The sequence below is a fragment of the Zalophus californianus genome, chromosome 4 (assembly GCF_009762305.2).
Source record: "Zalophus californianus isolate mZalCal1 chromosome 4, mZalCal1.pri.v2, whole genome shotgun sequence".
In the NCBI taxonomy this organism is placed as follows: Eukaryota; Metazoa; Chordata; class Mammalia; order Carnivora; family Otariidae; genus Zalophus; species Zalophus californianus.
In genome coordinates, this window is record NC_045598.1 from 93,765,872 (window position 1) to 93,785,567 (window position 19,696).

The window sequence follows — 19,696 nt, forward strand, 5'->3', positions numbered from 1 at the left end:
AAGTCAAAATAGGAGATCCCTAGGGTGGCTTCTAGATCTGACACTCATGTAACATCTAAGGACAGTCCATAGGACACCAGTGTGTTGAGATGCCCTGAGGAGACACTGCAGCCTCAGGAACACTCAAATACTTGCTCTGAGTACCAGTGTATGTTTCCAAACAGGGAGATCTATGGCACCTGGAGCCACTGGAGATTTTGCTTGGAAGCTTAGCATGTGCTTTCCTTCTTTCCCCTGCAGCCCATCACTGGGACTGCCTTTGGCTCTCTCAATTGACTTGAATATGGTCACTGTGGATCTCTTAACCGTATAAATGGAGCTTCAGAGAATGAGCCAGTAATGAGAAGGAAGGAAGGAATGGGAATACAATAGTGTTAAGTGGTACCAACTCATAACTTATCCAGAGACTTTCCACAGGAAAGTGAGACTTAGGTTTAGTAAAAAGTCCAAAATCAGAGCTGATGAGAGGTCTAAGTAAATATCCAAGAATGGTTATTAGCCAAGGGTTATGGACGCCACCTCCCCTTCACTTACATTCAGGTAATTGGTGAAAGGTTCATAAGCAACAGCATCATTATTGTAAAGATACTTGGCGGCTGGATCAACCTTTGGGTGGTTCTTCAGGAATGTCTCTAATACACCCCGCTCTTCCATTACCTGGCGGATGGACTTGCCTTTCTTCAGAATGATTCTGCAGAGATTAGGGCAAACAAAAGGAGTGAGTTTCACCTTCCCCATTAAAGAAATCACTTCAATGATCTGATCTGGAGTTTTTAAACCTACTTCTACTCAAGAAGAGGCTCTTATAAGAAATTCTTCTGGATTGTAGCAAGTTCTGCAGTCACTCCAGTATTTCCAGCCTGAAAACCCACTATAACATATATTTGGGGTTTCCTGCTTACATACACTGTTTCCACAGAATAAATACCTGTTCTTTCCCAGTCCCTCCTCTAAGTTTTATAGATATTGTACATCCTTCCTTCTTGGCTAACAAAACACCAACCCACCTTTACTCACACACACACACACACACACACACACACATCATCATCATCATCATCATCATCATCATCATCCATTTCAAGTCTAGGGTCCCTGCGGTTTTTGGGTTCATGTACCAAGACGCAATCTGCCTGCCTTTCCATAAGATCTGCAGGGGAAGGCCTTTGCTCTCCCCTAGCTTGTGATGCTCCCTTAGGGCTGAAATTCACAGTGAAACTGAATCCCCATACATACCTTTCCACACCTTCTGAGAGGTGTAGACAAATGAAGACCAAGACCAGGATCTTCATGGTGCTGATTTTAGTGGCCCACAGACACACCAGGACACAGTGGCACACCCAAGGGCTGGGACACACAGAGCGAGATTGGGTCTCTCTTTTATACCCTGATCTCCCTGAACTTTTCACCATAGGCACATGGGCTTCTTAGCCTTGTACCAACTTGGGCCCTTATACATCCATGGATTCTGTTTGTTTTTCCTCCTGGCAAGAATTATAGCCTTTAATATCCACTCTGCAGTCAATTTAAAAAGCGATTAGTGGCTTTGCTGATGTAATCCAAAGATTAGGATGTGATAACAAATGTGAAATGCACTGGGGACAAAGGATCCTGGTGCCCACATCTATTGGGAAATGGGTGCTGGCAACTTCTGCCAGAACAATGGAACAATTTGTTCTTTGGTTCCAAAGTCCATGTGCTTTTTGGAGATTTACAGTAGACTCTCCACTTCTTTTTCCCCTTTTCCTTCCTGTTCCTCTCATCAGACCCATCTATAGTCTTCTGATATGATTCTCATAGTTCATGACACTCTGATCTTTATTTTCAATTTTTTAGTTCACAATTAGCCAACATTTATGGAATGTCTATTCTGTGCTTACCTCTGCACATAAGCTCTGGGAGTACAAAAAAAAATTCAGATATGGTCCTTGTATGCATAGTCAGCATCCTGCCTAGACATATAATCTAATTATGAGATGATGTGATCACTCTAGCATCCAAATGTGTGTTGAATGAATAAGAATGATTAAGAACAGTATTGGGGGGGCGGAGCAAGATGGCGGAGGAGTAGGAGACCTGGATTTCGTCTGGTCTCAGGAATTCAGCTGAAGAGGGATCAAACCATTCTGAACACCTACGAACTCAACAGGGGATCGAAGAAGAGAGTAGCAACAACTCTGAACAGAGAAGCGACCACTTTCTGGAAGGTAGGATGTGCGGAGAAGTGAAATCGAGGCGATATTCGGGAGGATAGATGGCGGGGGAGGGGGCCTCCGTCGGCCGCTTCTGGCAAGTGCTAGAGCTGCGGAGCACAAAATTGGAACTTTTAGAAGTCGGCTCGGCGGAGGGACGTCGCTCCCGTGGCTAAGCGGGGGGTGGAACCCTCGCGGGACAGTGTGGTCTCAGGACGCTTGGGGTCACAGAAAGACTGGGGCTGCCTGAGAGCAGCAGAGCTCCCAGATATCGGAGCGGGGAAGCCAGCTGCAGAGACGGAGCCGAGGCGCGGGTTCGCAGCTCGGGGTTGCCATAAACTGTGATCCGCGGCCCAGTTGGGCCACTGCGCCTCCAGCAGGGACTCAACAAGCAGCAGAGCTGGGGAGACTCCCTTCCCTCCCCCGGGAGGAGCAGCGCGGGAGCGCACCGCAGGGATCTGCTGGGTTTGGAGACTCCACACGGGGTTGGGTGCCAGAGATAAAAACGCTCCGTCACAGGCCGGGTGAGCACGGAGTGCAGCCGGAGACCGGCGAGACAGGAGTGACTGCTTTTGTCTGGGGGCACACTGAGGAGCGGGGCCCCGAGTTCTCAGCTCCTCCGGGCAGAGAGTGGGAGGCCACCATTTTCACCCTGGTCCTCCAAAGCTGTACCAAGGGCTTGCAGGGAACAAAAGCTCCTGAGAGCAAACCCGAGCAGCTTGCTTAGCCCGGACGGACAAGGGCGGGGCAATTCTGCCTCCAAAGACATTTGGGAACCATGGCAACAGGCCCCTCCCCCAGAAGATCAGCACGAACAGCCAGCAAGCCAAGACCAAGTTTACCGATCAAGGAGAATGGAAGAACTCCAGCGCTAGGGGAATACTGCACATAGAATTCATGGCTTTTTTACCATGATTCATTAGTTTTTCAAAGTTAATTTTTTTACTGTTTTTTGTGGGTTTTTTTTGAATTTTTCTTTTTCCTTTTCAACCAACATCTTATCAATCCCTTTTTTAAAAAAACATTTTTTATTTTTCATTTTTAGAGTCATATTTTATCCCTTCATAGTAGTTACCCTTATTTTTGGCATATATATATATATATATATATATATATAAGTTGTTCTCTCTTTAAAATTTTGATATACAGTTTCTTCTAACAGATCAAAATATACCCTAAATCACTAGAGTATGGCTTTGTTCTAGTCTCCTGCCTGATCACAGTGTCTCCCATTTTTTTTCTTTTCTTTTTTCTTTTTTTTAAATCTTCTTCTTTCCTCTTTCAAACAACTTCTTATCAATTCCATTTATAAAACCTTTTATAAGTTTCATCTTTACATTCATCTTCCATCCCTTCATTGTATCAACCTTATTTTGTACATATATAAGTCTTTCTTCCTTTAAAATTGTAGGAGGCACTTTCTTCTAATAGACCAAAATACACCCAAAATCTAGTGTGTGGCACTGATCTATGCACTAGCCTGATCATATTTGATCATATTCTGGGTTTTTTTTGTTTTGTTTTGTTCTGGTTTTGTTTGTTTTTATCTTTTTCTTTTTCTTTTTTTTCTCTTTCTTTTTTCTTTCTTTCCCTTTCTTTTCCCCTGGTTTCAGGTCTTTTCTGATTTGTATAGAGTATATTTGCTGGGGATGTTGTTAACCTGTTAGCATTTTGTTCTCATTTATCTGTTCTCCTCTGGACAAAATGACAAGATGAAAAACATCACCTCAGCAAAAAGAACAAGAGGTAGTACCGTCTGCCAGGGACCTACTCAATACTGACATTAGTACGATGTCGGACCTAGAGTTCAGAATCATGACTTTAAAGATACTAGCTGGGCTTGAAAAAAGCATGGAAGTTATTAGAGACACCCTTCCTGGAGAAATAAAAGAACTAAAATCTAACCAAGTCGAAATCAAAAAGGCTATTAATGAAAGTGCAATCAAAAATGGGGGCACTAACTGCTAGGATAAATGAGGCAGAAGAGAGAATCAGCGATATAGAAGACCAAATGATGGAAAATAAAGAGGCTGAGAAAAAGAGAGATAAACAACTACAGGATCACAAGGGCAGAGTTTGAGAGATAAGTGATACGATAAGATGAAACAACATTAGAATGATTGGGATCGCAGAAGAAGAAGAAAGAGAGAGAGGGGCAGAAGGTATATTGGAGCAAATTATAGCAGAGAACTTCCCTAATGTGGGGAAGGAAACAGGCATCAAAATCCAGGAGGCACAGAGAACCGCTCTCAAAATCAATAAAAATAGGTCAACACCCCGACATCTAATAGTAAAACTTACGAGTCTCAGAGACAAAGAGAAAATCCTGAAAGCAGCTCGGGAGAAGAGATATGTAACCTACAATGGTAAAAATATTAGATTGGCAACAGACCTATCCACAGAGACCTGGCAGGCCAGAAAGGACTGGCAAGATATCTTCAGAGCACTAAACGAGAAAAATATGCAGCCAAGAATACTATATCCAGCTAGGCTGTCATTGAAAATAGAAGGAGAGATAAAAAGCTTCCAGAACAAACAAAAACTAAAGGAATTTGCAAACACGAAACCAGCCCTCCAAGAAATATTGAAAGGGGTCCTCTAAGCAAAGAGAGAGCCTAAAAGCAGCAAAGATCAGAAAGGAACACAGACAACATACAGTAACAGTCACCTTACAGGCAATACAATGGCACTAAATTCATACCTTTCAATAGTTACCATGAATGTAAATGGGCTCAATGCCCCAATCAAAAGACACAGGCTATCAGATTGGATTAAAAAACAAGACCCATCAATATGCTGTCTGCAAGAGACTCATTTTAGAACCAAAGACACCCCCAGATTGAAAGTGAGGGAGTGGAAAACCATTTACCATGCTAATGGACACCAAAAGAAAGCTGGGGTGGCAATCCTTATATCAGACAAACTAGATTTTAAAACAAAGACTGTAATAAGAGATGAGGAAGGACACTATATCCTACTTAAAGGGTCTATCCAACAAGAAGATCTAACAATTGTAAATATCTATGCCCCGAACATGGGAGCAGCCAATTATATAAGGCAATTAATAACAAAAGCAAAGAAACACATTGACAACAATACAATAACAGTGGGGGACTTTAACACCCCCCTGACTGGAATGGACACATCATCTAAGCAAAAGATCAACAAGGAAATAAAGACTTTAAATGAAACACTGGACCAAATGGACTTCACAGACATATTCAGAACATTCCATCCCAAAGCAACGGAATACACATTCTTCTCTAGTGCCCATGGAACCTTCTCCAGAATTGATCACATCCTAGGTCACAAATCAGGTCCCAACCAGTACCAAAAGATTGGGATTATTCCCTGCATATTTTCAGACCACAATGCTTTGAAACTAGAACTCAATCACAAGAGGAAAGTCGGAAAGAACTCAAATACATGGAGGCTAAAGAGCATCCTACTAAAGAATGAATGGGTCAAGCAGGAAATTAAAGAAGAATTAAAAAAATTCATGGAAACCAATGAAAATGAAAACACAACTGTTCAAAACCTTTGGGATACAGCAAAGGCAGTCCTGAGAGGAAAGTATATAGCAATACAAGCCTTTCTCAAAAACAAGAAAGGTCTCAGGCGCCTGGGTGGCTCAGCTGGTTAAGCGACTGCCTTCGGCTCAGGTCATGATCCTGGAGTCCCAGGATCGAGTCCTACATCGGGCTCCCTGCTCAGCAGGGAGTCTGCTTCTCCCTCTGACCCTCTTCCCTCTCGTGCTCTCTATCTCTCATTCTCTCTCTCTCAAATAAATAAATAAATAAATAAATAAATAAGAAACAAGAAAGGTCTCAAATACACAACCTAACCCTACACCTAAAGGAGCTAGAAAAAAACAGCAAATAAAGCCTAAACCCAGCAGGAGAAGAGAAATAATAAAGATCAGAGCAGAAATCAATGAAATAGAAACCAAAAGAACAGTAGAACAGATCAATGAAACTAGGAGCTGGTGCTTTGAAAGAATTAACAAGATTGATAAACCCCTGGCCAGACTTATCAAAAAGAAAAGAGAAATGACCCAAATCAACAAAATCATGAATGAAAGAGGAGAGATCACAACCAACACCAAAGAAATACAAACAATTATAAGAACGTATTATGAGCAACTCTATGCCAGCAAATTAGATAACTTGGAAGAAATGGGTGCATTCCTAGAGATGTATCAACTACCAAAACTGAACCAGGAAGAAATAGAAAACCTGAACAGACCTATAACCACTAAGGAAATTGAAGTAGTCATCAAAAATCTCCCAACAAACAAAAGCCCAGGGCCAGATGGCTTCCCAGGGGAATTCTATCAAACATTTAAAGAAGAATTAATACCTATTCTCCTGAAACTGTTCCAAAAAATAGAAATGGAAGGAAAACTTCCAAACTCATTTTATGAGGCCAGCATTACCTTGATCCCCAAACCAGACAAAGACCCCATCAAAAAGGAGAATTACAGACCAATATTCTTGATGAACATGGATGCAAAAATTCTCACCAAAATACTAGCCAATAGGATCCAACAGTCCATTAAAAGGATTATTCACCACGACCAAGTGGGATTTATCCCTGGGCTGCAAGGTTGGTTCAACATCCGCAAATCAAACAACGTGATACAATATATTAACAAAAGAAAGAACAAGAGTCATATGATCCTCTCAATAGAGGCAGAAAAAGCATTTGACAAAGTACAGCATCCTTTCTTGATCAAAACTCTTCAGAGTATAGGGATAGAGGGTACATACCTCAATATCATAAAAGCCATCTATGAAAAACCCACAGCGAATATCATTCTCAATGGGGAAAAGCTGAGAGCTTTTCCTCTAAGGTCAGGAACACGGCAGGGATGTCCACTCTCACCACTGCTATTCAACATAGCATTAGAAGTCCTAGCCACAGCAATCAGACACCAAAAAGAAATCAAAGGCATCCAAGTCGGCAAAGAGGAAGTCAAACTCTCACTCTTTGCAGATGATATGATACTCTATGTGGAAAACCCAAAAGACTCCACCCCAAAACTGCTAGAACTCATACAGGAATTCAGTAAAGTAGCAGGCTATAAAATCAATGCACAGAAATCAGTGGCATTCCTATACACCAACAACAAGACAGAAAAGAGACAAATCAAGGAGTCGATCCCATTTACAATGGCACCCAAAACCATAAGATACCTAGGAATAAATTTAACCAAAGAGGCAAAGGATCTGTACTCAGAAAACTATAAAATACTCATGAAAGAAATGGAAGAAGACACAAAGAAATGGCAAAACGTTCCATGCTCATGGATTGGAAGAACAAACATTGTGAAGATGTCCATGCTACCTAGAGCAATCTACACATTCAATGCAATCCCCATCAAAATACCATCCACTTTTTTCAAAGAAATGGAACAAATAATCCTAAAAGTTGTATGGAACCAGAAAAGACCCCGAATAGCCAGAGGAATGTTGAAAAAGAAAAGCAAAGCTGGCGGCATCACAATTCCGGACTTCCAGCTCTATTACAAAGCTGTCATCATCAAGACAGTATGGTACTGGCACAAAAACAGACACATAGATCAATGGAACAGAATCGAGAGCCCAGAAATGGACCCTCAACTCTATGGTCAACTAATCTTTGACAGAGCACGAAAGAATGTCCAATGGAAAAAAAAAGACAGTCTCTTCAATAAATGGTGTTTGGAAAATCAGACAGCCACATGCAGAAGAATGAAACTGGACCATTTCCTTACACCACACACAAAAATAGACTCCAAATGGTTGAAAGACCTAAACGTGAGACAGGAGTCCATCCAAATCCTAAAGGAGAACACAGGTAGCAACCTCTTCGACCTCAGCCGCAGCAACTTCTTCCTAGAGACATCGCCAAAGGCACGGAAGCCAGGGCAAAAATGAACTATTGGGATTTCATCAAGATAAAAAGCTTTTGTACAGCAAATGAAACACTTCACAAAACCAAAAGACAACCAACAGAATGGGAGAAAATATTTGCAAGTGACATATCAGATAAAGGGCTAGTATCCAAAATCTATAAAGAACTTATCAAACTCAACACCCAAAGAACAAATAATCCAATCAAGAAATGGGCAGAAAACATGAACAGACATTTTTCCAAAGAAGACATCCAAATGGCCAACAGACACATGAAAAAGTGCTCAACATCGCTCGGCATCAGGGAAATCCAAATCAAAACCTCCATGAGATACCACCTCACACCAGTCAGAATGGCTAAAATTAACAAGTCAGGAAACGACAGATGTTGGCAGGGATGCAGAGAAAGGGGAACCCTCCTACACTGTTGGTGGGAATGCAAGCTGGTGCAACCCCTCTGGAAAACAGTATGGAGGTTCCTCAAACAGTTGAAAATAGAGCTACCATACGATCCAGCAATTGCACTACTGGGTATTTACCCCAAAGATACAAATGTAGGGATCCGAAGGGGTACGTGCACCCCAATGTTTATAGCAGCAATGTCCACAATAGCCAAACTGTGGAAAGAGCCAAGATGTCCATCGACAGATGAATGGATAAAGAAGAAGTGGTATATATACACAATGGAATATTATCCAGCCATAGAAAGGAATGAGATCTTGCCATTTGCAACGACATGGATGGAACTGGAGGGTGTTATGCTGAGTGAAATAAGTCAATCAGAGAAAGACATGTATCATATGACCTCGCTGATATGAGGAATTCTTAACCTCAGGAAACAAACTGAGGGTTGCTGGAGTGGTGGGGGGGTGGGAGGGATGGGGTGGCTGGGTGACAGACATTGGGGAGGGTATGTGCTATGGTGAGCGCTGTGAATTGTGCAAGACTGTTGAATCACAGATTGGTACTTCTGAAACAAATAATGCAATATATGTTAAGAAAAAAAAAGAATAAGAAGATAGCAGGAGGGGAAGAATGAAGGGGAGTAAGTCGGAGGGGGAGACAAACCATGAGAGACAATGGACTCTGAAAAACAAACTGAGGTTTCTAGAGGGGAGGGGGTTGGGGGGATGGGTTAGCCTGGTGATGGGTATTAAAGAGGGCACGTACAGCGTGGAGCACTGGGTGTTATGCACAAACAATGAATCATGGAACACTACATCAAAAACTAATGATGTAATGTATGGTGATTAACATAACAATAAAAAAATTTTAAAAAAAAGAACAGTATTGGGTCGTCTGGGTGGCTCAGTTGGTTAAGTGTCTGCCTTTGGCTCAGATTATGATCCCAGGGTCCTGGGATTGAGCCCTGAGTCAGGCGCCCTGCTCAGCAGAGAGTCTGCTTCTCTCTCTCCCCCTGCCCCACCCACCCCGGATCGTGTGCTCCCTCTCTCTCTCTCTCTCTCTCTCGCTCTGCTCTCTCTCAAATAAATAAAACCTTTTTAAAAAAAAGAACAGTATTAATAAAGCAAGCAGAAGCAAGAAGTAATAGCTCCTGGGGGGATGGAAAGGCCTTCAGAGAAGAGGTAATTTGAGTTAGCATCTTCCTGGTTGGTAGATGAGAAAGTAAGGAAAGCGGGAAAAGCCACTGGAGGCAGAAGCAAAGCCTGAGCAATGGCACCCAGAAGTGCAGTTTGTGTCATGAAATCAGAAAACACTGTGACCAGTGTGGCCACAAGAGCACTTCTCAACATGGCTCTTCACAAGCCAAGACCCATCCAAAGGACCTGCACGGGTCTACACAGTCTTTATCATGCCAATTGGCTCTGGAAATTATTTTCTCCCCAGGATTCCATTGCAATGGAAAGGACTGTAATGCTAAAACAGGAATACTCTTGATTCTACAAAACTATATTAAAACAGCATGGATTCAGTATCCACAGTATTTTAACTTCTATTTCATCAAACTATTTATTATTAAGCCTCATACTAATGGAGCACACTGAGGAGCATCTGGAGCAAACTCCTGGAGCACAGTATTAAGTGTTTACACAGGCATGACTGGATGGTGAGGTGGACCTCATATGTCATGCTAAGTAACATGGACTTTATTCCTTAAGCAGTAAGGAGCCATTAATTTGTTTTAATCAAGGAAACGACACACTTAATGCCTTCCAAAGACCCTTTACTCGTTTCTAGATTGGAGCCTTTTCGAAGGTGAAAGAGGCCAGTTTACAGAATGATTCCCTAGGTAAAGTTGTAGTGGGCATGAGAGAAGTTACTGGAACTTTGTCATGAATGTACCTGGAAGCCTTTGAGCTATGCACAAACCCAAAGAGTTTCCAATTTCATATGCATGATTTAATGTTTCTTTGTAGAAAGAAATTGTTAGAGGGAAACTGGAAGATCTATAGAAGATATAACTACAACTCCCACTTATCGACCTTGGACCAGGCACATATTTCATTTAACCATTGTAACAACCGTAGAAGCTGATTTAACTTCCCTGTGATCACATAGTTAATCAAAGGCAGAGCTGGGACTTCAAGTCCTGTTTGTCTGAACTCAACCTGTATCTCAGCACAGCCTCCTCCTCTAAGCCTGGGGTGTTCACGCTCTCTCTGCCTCAATGTGCACAAAAGTATCAGCTTTAATGATAATGACAGAGATTTACATGTGATTTAATTTTCTGTAGAACGGGATTCTAATGGCTTTTCTTCCACTCTTCTAGTTGTCGGCTAGAAAATGTAACCCTGTATGCTGCTGCCTCCTGGTGGCAACATTCCTAACTTCACAGAAACAGGGTTTTGGAACCTTTTATGGGACTCTTCAGAATTATCTACCAGGAGAGGGGAGAGGGTAGCAAGATACAGAGGCTTCCATTCCGTTATTCAAAGGGTGTTCAGGGACATTTTCTTCAAGGTACTGGGTCTATTAGGGTGTCATTGCTCTAGCCCTTTCCAGTGGTGAAAGCAGGAAATATATTTATGGATACACATATTTCTACATCCATTTCTAAATCAACCAATCCATATATATTTTTAAAACCACGATTTCCCGCTGTTACTTCTGAATCCAACACCCCAGGGTTCATTCTCGCCTTTCCTTTTTCCCTATCTATAACTATTTCTCTGACTGTGAGAAACACGGCTCTTCTTATCCACAGTATGTTTCCTTCTGTGTTTAATCCTGGAATACACATAAAGCAGTCTCAGAATTGCTAACCTATATACCTATAAACAGCAAATTTGCTAGAGTACCGTATTTGTCCATAGTTCCTTTTGTCTTTAGCCTTTCGATATAGAGGCAAAATTCTGTTTTCCAAAGCTGCTAAGGTTAGTTCTTTCCTTCTCTAATTCCTTCAATGTGATTATATTGTTTTTGTATTTTTAATACAGTTAAATACATTTGTTACTCTTTCTATTTCAATTTTGAGTTTCAAGGAAGGTTGGAACTGAGACTTGGCCACTGCGGTGAACAGCATGGGCATCACCAGTGACCTTGGCAAGAGGAGTTCTGATATATTCACGGGAGCAGATGTTACACCGGAGTGAAATAAAAGGAGAATGGGAAACTGTGCTGGAAGAGATTCTGTCTCTGACCACCCGTGAGGGGAGTAGTTGTGCAAGGCAGAGAGGGAAACACATAATCCACATTGGAAAACGTTGGCACAGGCTAGACACAAACTCCCTCCTTCCAAAAAAAGCAGTAGGGGAAAGTGAACTTGAAAGGCAGATGCTGATGGGCGCCTGGGTGGCTCAGTCGTTAAGCGTCTGCCTTCGGCTCAGGTCATGATCCCAGGGTCCTGGGATCAAGTCCCACATCGGGCTCCCTGCTCAGAGGGAAGCCTGCTTCTCCCTCTCCCACTCCCCCTGCTTGTGTTCCCTCTCTTGCTGTGTCTCTCTCTGTCAAATAAATAAATAATAATAATAATAAAGAAAAAAAAAAAGAAAGGCAGATGCTGACAATTGCATTGCACAGGTCATTTCAAGAAAAGAACTTCAGAGAACTCAGATGAATTCTTGTGTTTCCAGTTTATTCAACAGGAAAGAGATGATTTCACTGGCTTTGGGGCCTGCTTGTACCCATGAATGGTTTATAAATGTCTAGGTAAAAGCAGCTCCTGTCAGGGGGCCTACAAGAAAAGACGAGGGCTTTCCCCAGCTTCTGCCTTCAACAGAGTTTAGGCTCCTTGACCCACAGCAGAATTTTCTGGGTTTTCTTTTTTTAGAGAAAGAGCGCTTGTTGGAAGGGTCATCGAGTTGACAGAGGAATCATTTCCGTTAATGGGAACACAGGGGTTGTCAAAAGCAGGAGGAATGTGTCCTGGGGCTAGATGACAGGCCCTGAGGATGGCCTCCTGCTTTCGACTTCCATCTGAAGAACAATATAATCCAACAGGGGATCAGTGTCCACCTCAGAAGTCAAATCCTCTTCTCTAAGAGTCTTGGTCTGCCCATCAGGAGTGACTGTCATCTTTCCAGAGGGGATAGTCATCATTTCAGGGGCTACAGCCCTCTTTCCAAGGGGCATGATCTTCCCTTTAGAGGTCCAACGATCATTAGGAATCATAGTCGTCTCTCCATGGGTCATGGTCTCTCCAAGAGTCTCAGTCCTCCCTTCCAGAGCTACAGTGGGCTTTCCAAAGGACTGAGTTTCCCCCATAGGGGTCACAATCCCACCTCTGGGGCTTGTAGTCATATTTTGAGACTTACTACGGGAATGAATGGTCGGAGACTTTCCTCCTGAGAACGAAATCCTCATGTCAGTGGTCAACGCTTTGGTTATAGTTGTCCTTTCAGAATTCATAGCAGTTGAGAGCCAAAAGTTTGGTGAAGGAGTTGAGCTGACCTCTAGAGAAAATCATTGGAACAGGATGAGACTCCTACTGTTTCCTTCCCATCCTATCAATTACTGGCAGGACTACAACCACTCCAGGGCTGAAGTACCTGCTCCCAAAATCCAGAGTTGAAGGATTTCATAATACACCCACTTGAGGGCATAGATAAAACCCCACCGCACGGAAGCCCTGCTCCTTCACTTCATTACGTTAATGGGACCCCAGACACTTATGGGCACTCAGCACATTTACTACATTTCTGGTGAATGACCCCGGGGAGCCTGCCAGTTTTCTATGCTTAAGGCCTCACTTTGACCTCACTGATTGCACATGCAGCAAGACCTTGCTCTCCCCAAGGCCTAATAACAGAAACCTCCTGTGTCCCCCATTGTAGGAGGCACCAGGAACAATGCCAATGGGCAAGGAGGCCACTCTAGACAGCATTTTGTAAAGAACTGGGTTAGAGTCCCATCTCTGCCCCTGACTAGCAGTTTTAGCTTTCTGAGCCTCAGTTTCTTGGTCTGCAAAATGATGGTTATAAACCATCTCAAAGAATGTTTCAGTTCTACCATGCTAGGTTCCATCTCCTAAACACCAGGGCAGTCTCTACTATCAAAGAGATGTCAAAAGAAATCTGACTTCCTTTTCTGGCCCTTGTCCCATGAAAACAGGAGGAAGCAACAGAGAAATAAACTGGCATATATTGAACACTAACTATGAGCCAGTAGTTTTCACTCCTTATCTCATTTAGTTCTTGTAATAATGTCATGAGTATAAGGATCATTCCTGTTTCACAGATAGGGAAACCAAAGCTCAGAGGGGTCACATGGAGCACGCCTGTAAACCAAGAAAATGGATTGGCCTGACATCAAAGCTTATTCTCTTCCCCCGATGTCATGCTGCCTCACCAAAGCCTTCGCATCTAACAGAAGGGACCCAGCCAGAGCCTGGTTATACAACTTCCAACCCCAGTTCCAGGCCATAGCTACTCACCAGTCTGCACCAGGAGACTATTCAACTTGTTGACAAGGGGGAAAGGGCCAGTGCCACAGAAAACGCCCTTGGCGTCATCCAGGTCCAATGTCCACACCATGGCTCCCCCAAAATGCTCTCTCTTTATGAACATTGCCTGAAAAAGTAGTAGTCAGTCAACCTGCTATGCTGGGCATCCCCCAGACTGGGTACAATGGCAAAACACCAAAGACAGAGCCTCGGGAAACACTACAAGAGCAGGAAAGCCTGTGTTTGTAGTCAGTCAACCTGCTATGCTGGGCATCCCCCAGACTGGGTACAATGGCAAAACACTAAAGACAGAGCCTCAGAAAACACTGCAAGAGCAGGAAAGCCTGTGTTTGAATCCAGCCTCTAACCACTTCCTAGCTGAGTGATCTTGAAAAGGTCACACAAATCTCGTGTCTTTGGGTGCCTGGGTGGGTCAGTCGGTTAAGCATCTGCCTTAGGCTCAGGTCATGATCCCAGGGTCCTGGGATTGAGCCCCGCATCGGGCTCCCTGCTCGGCAGGGAGCCTGCTTCTCCCTCTCCCTCTGCCCCGCCCCCCCCCCCGTTTGTGTGCTCTCTCTCTCTCCAATAAATAAATAAAATCTTTAAAAACAACTACAACAACAAAACCTTATGTGTCTTAGTTGCCTCATTTGTAAAAAAGGAATAGTAACATTTCCAATAGTTTTAGGGTCCAAAGAATTCCTACATGTACATGCTACAGCACGGATGGAGCTCAAAGACATTACACTGAGTGAAAGAAGCCAGTCATGAAAGGACAACTACGATATGATTCCACTCACAGGGGGTACTTGGAGTAGTCACGTTTGTATAAATGGAAAGCAGAGTGGTGATTACCACGGGCTGGGGAAGAGGTGGAGGGGGCAGTCTGGGAAGATGAGAAAGTTCTGGAGATGCAAGGTGGTATAGTTACACGATGATATGAATGCGCTGCTGAGCTGGACACCTAAAAATGTGTTAAATGGCAAATTTTATGTTATGTATATTTTGCCACAATTTTAAAAATGGATTTTTTTTAAAAGAGTTCCTACCTGTAGAATATTTGGAGCGATACCTTGCACCTAGTAAATGTTCATAAATATTAAAAACTGTTTCAGCAAGATCCCAATGCTAATCACCGTTATCATCATTCTAAATCATAGATATTGCTATATTACTTTAAAATCACTTCCATATAACTTATCTCACAGTGATACTATAAAGAAGAGATAAACTACATTCACAGATAAGAAAATAAAGGCTTTTTTCCATGATTTCTAAAACCTCAGATATAATGACGTGGCAGGGTTTAGACTCAAATCCAGGTCCTATTACTACTTTGCTAGTGTTCTCTGTCACGGGTGATGGAAAAGACAGACTCCATCACATCCACATAGCTGCATGACTTGGCCAAGTCAGTTGGCTCCTTTCTGGGATTTGCTTTCCCCAAATATAAAATAAGAAGAAGGAGGGACCCAGTTAGAGTTCAGCTGAAACTGTGAGGATTCCAAGTTTTTATCCTGCTTACAAACAAACAGGTCAGCCTGCCAGTTTTATGTGTACACGTGTGCACACACACACCATCGCTGGATCAGAGAACAGATCATTATTACTCACAGCAACAGAACAGTCAGAATAGCACCTTGACTTTGGTCCCCAGGCCCCAGTTGCCCAGAGAATGACATGGCGAAAGCCAGATAGCTACCTGCATGTGCAGGAAGGCAAATCAAACCCTCGTCCCCTCCGGAGAGATTGAGAGCTTCCTGGAATGTAGACAAGTCCTCTCTAGGAAGGGGACCTCTACATCTCTGAATGTCAGCAAAGGCCTGGGGGAGGGGGAAAGGCAAGTTCCTATTTTTATTAGAGCTGGTCTGCTTCTTTTGCTCAGAATGCCCAGACAGTGCAGGAACACTGAGAAATCCATGGATAATTATCTCCTAATGATAATCTCTGAGGTTTCTTTCAGCTCTGGGATTCTGTGATGAAATCCCTTAATCACCCTCACACAGGGCTGTCCTCCTCTAGCTCTGCAAGGCACAGTGACGGCCCCTCAAAGCGAGGACACCATTCCTGGCTGGCCTCAGGCCTCCCCCAACACGAAGGTCAATGCCCTCTCCCGTGTCCTGTGGGTCATATTTTTTAATTCCATCCAACTGGGTAATTCCACTGAGTCACTGAATTTTTCTGTTTGTGTCTCCTGGAGGCTGAAAGCCAGGGTCTTTACCTCTCTCCCCACAGCAGGCTTCACTCAGTGACATGCACAGAGGACGTACACACTGGATTCTGCCCTCTGGTGCTTTCTACCCCAAACTTCCCCCAAAGAACAGCCGACACCTGCTGCTTCTCCATCACCTATAATAGAGGAGACAGTGACTTCTAATAAGCCCCGATATCCAGGAAGTTGCCAAGTCCTGACAATTACTCATTCAAAAATTACCTCTTCTTCCAACGACCTGGTCCAGACCCTCATTATCTTCCCTGCACACCTCTGTGTTCCTCAGAGCTTCCAAAATGCCAAACTGGTTACAGCAGGATCACATGGGGACATACGAAGAACAGTTTCCAGATTCTTTCTAAGACCGGCTGAATATTCGGGGCGTGGAGCCAAGACCTTCTACGTTTATCAAGTCTCAGGTGATTCCAAAGCAGAGGCAGGTTTGGAAATCACCAAAGCATGTCATTTCTGTTGGAATTCACTGTAGAAACCTGCTCCGCTCACCTTCATTCAACACTGCTTGCACAGGGTGAGGGGGTGACCAGAGTTAGGTTCTAAAGGTTTCAAACTTGCAGGTCATATGCCTGGTCAGAAACCTGATTTTGCTTCCAAGTGTTTGAATTTCTGACAAATTTTTTCTTGTGATTGAGTTCCAGTTTTAAAGCATTATGGTCTGAGAATATGCAGGGAATAATCTCAATCTTTTGGTATCGGTTGAGACCTGATTTGTGACCCAGTATGTGGTCTATTCTGGAGAAGGCTCCATGTGCGCTCGAAAAGAATGAGTATTCTGTTGTTTTAGGGTGGGATGTTCTGTATGTAGCAGCAATGTCCACAATCGCCAAACTGTGGAAAGAGCCGAGATGCCCTTCAACAGACGAATGGATAAAGAAGATGTGGTCCATATATACAATGGAATATTACTCAGCCATCAGAAAGGATGAATACCCAACTTTTACATCAACATGGATGGGACTGGAGGAGATTATGCTAAGTGAAATACGTCAAGCAGAGAAAGTCAATTATCATATGGTTTCACTTATTTGTGGAACATAAGTAATAGCATGGAGGACATTAGGAGAAGGAAGGGAAAAATGAAGGGGCGGAAATCAGAGGGGGAGACGAACCATGAGAGACTATGGACTCTGAGAAACAAACTGAGGGTTCTAGAGGGGAGGGGGGTGGGGGGATGGGTTAGCCCGGTGATGGGTATTAAGGAGGGCACGTTCTGCATGGAGCACTGGGTGTTATACGAAAACAATGAATCGTGGATCACCACATCAAAAACTAATGATGTATTGTATGGTGACTAACATAACATAATAAAATTAAATCAAAAAAAAAAAGAAAGAAAGAAACCTGATTTTGTGTTAAAATGCCTGCAAGAAGAGGGCCAAACACCTTGACCAGCATTCAAGTCCCTCTATAAACTGGCTGGCAGTTTATTGCCTTCTCTTACACTTTACAAAAATTCTCTGCCCCACCCAAATTCTTTGAATGTACTTTGAATGAGCTTTCAGTCCCCACTGAACCTCTCCCCATGTCATTACTTCCTACTGTTGCTCACCTCCCTCGGGAACACTCTCCTATTCTGACACATATCAGTGATATTCATGGAGCGTTTAGCATGATCTACCTTGTATTGTATTTACCTGTTATGGAATTATCTGGTCCGAACAGAAAAGAAGAAACTTGCCAAAAATTTGTGTAAACTGAGAGAAGTCATTTCTCCCCTAAAACTGAGATTCCTTCTCTTCAAAAGGCGAGTGTTGGATAGATGGGATTAGGAAACCCTAGGTAGGGCAGGTATGCCCGAGACTCACCTGATTTAGTCAACCTCACCGTTTTATCCTCCACCTAGGACACGCACACACATGCATGCACACATGCGCGCACGCATGCACACACACACACACACACACACACACACACACACACACACACTGTACAGATAAGAGCCTCATGAGAGCCCGAAGGAAACTATATGCTGGAGCAAGAAAGGACCAAGGTCTTACCTTGTAACTGAAGCTGGTGGCATCATCATAGCCAACCCACTCCTTCCCCTTGTAGGCATATGGAACATGCTGAAAATCAATCCAGCGCTTTGTTGCTCTCTGGAGAAAGGAGCAAATCTGCCAGGAGGATCACCAGGTTAGTTCTGGGAAGTGCCATGGAGAGAAACATCAGCAGGCACACTGCTCTTTTCCCAGTGGTGAAGAATCCAAAGGATCCCTCACCAGGGAGTGGGAAGAGGCAGACCAAAGAGGGAGTGGGAAGCCACTCACAGAAGACCTTCTCTCTTTCCTGAACAAATTCCTACTAGAACATGTTCCTTTCTCTAATGTCTGTGATGGAAAGAGAGAACCAAGGAGTGGCTGACATCCTTAGAAACCAAACCAGGCTTTGCTAAAGAATGACAATGCCAAACTACTAACGGTAACCTATCTGACCTTGACCAAACCTGTATCTTTTCCAAAGAGTTACCATAAACAAACCTCTCCTCTTTTCATTAGCAATCAGCATGAAGGACCCAGTCTTGGTAGCTACCAAACTAGCTTGTGAACCTCTAATAAATTTAAAGTTCTCAAAGGTAGGGAGAACTGGGTTGTTACAATCATTCGAGCATCTGAGTGTCTACTAGGTGCCCGGCCTCGTGCTATAAACCACACGTCAGCCAGTAGCAGAAGATCATGTCTGAGGCTTTTTTTCTTTCCTTTCTTCCTCTTTTTGGTTCTTTAAAGGTTCTATCAACATCTCTTTGGCCTGTAATGTCCTTCAAGAACATAATTTCCACTATGCCATCACTGGCTTAGCAGGGAAACATCTCCAGCCAGCCGGCAGAGAGCAGGGGAGACCCTGCGCCTCCACTCCTACCTCCAGCACCCACACACACCATGTGCCTCTCAGTACCTGCTGTCCTTTGCCTTCGAGGCCCTTCCCTCTCATCATTCTTGCCCATCAGGATTCTTCCTGTGCTCCAAAGCTCTGCTCCCTGAGACCTTTCCAGATCCCTAAGCCACACCCCCATGCCTCTTAATTGTCCTCTCTTGTGTTTTATATCCCCTTGAGTCCATGTCTCTTTTCTCCACTCAGTAGAAAGCTTGGATGAGATGGAGAATAAGGGAATGGAACTGGGGGAAGAGGAAAGAATCTGTAGGAGGGAATGTCTTGGAATTGCTTCAGAATAATCTAGTAGTGGGAGAGAGGGGGTCAGGGAGCAAAGATGAAACAAGATTGGCCCGGAGTGGTTAGTGATTGAAGCTAGTGAGGGGCAGGTGGTAGTGGGGGAGGGGGAGAGAAGGTTACACTATTCTTTCACTTTTGCAAATGTTTGAAATTATATATATTTCAGATACTAATTATTTTTATTTAGGCCAGATAGTAGTAAGTCAGAATTGACTTGTATAACAGTTAAGATTCTTTTGAGGGGTCCCCCCTCCACTTAGACTCCACCCAGCCCCTCATCCCTTATGAGGGACTCAAATACATTCCCCTGAAGAAAAAGGAAATATCTCAGAGAGCGGATTTCTCTTGAGCTAGTAAACCACTTCGTTGT

At 43.4% G+C, this 19,696-nt stretch overlaps 1 protein-coding gene across 3 annotated transcripts in view; it reads right to left on the reverse strand.

The window, feature by feature from the left end:
* Nucleotides 1–19,696, reverse strand: part of OVGP1 (oviductal glycoprotein 1) — a 30,745-nt gene that overhangs the window by 6,067 nt on the left and 4,982 nt on the right. For 2 of the 3 annotated variants that reach the window (XM_027572677.2, XM_027572690.2), the window contains exons 4-6: nucleotides 18,156–18,272; nucleotides 13,920–14,055; nucleotides 12,111–12,939 (exon numbers count right to left, since the gene is read on the reverse strand). In XM_027572677.2, coding sequence (XP_027428478.2) covers nucleotides 12,419–12,939; nucleotides 13,920–14,055; nucleotides 18,156–18,272 — 774 coding nt within the window. In that variant the 3' untranslated portion in view covers nucleotides 12,111–12,418. Of the gene's footprint in view, nucleotides 1–534; nucleotides 692–12,110; nucleotides 12,940–13,919; nucleotides 14,056–18,155; nucleotides 18,273–19,696 lie in introns of those variants that run through there. The other variant, XM_027572683.2, reaches the window with a different exon arrangement.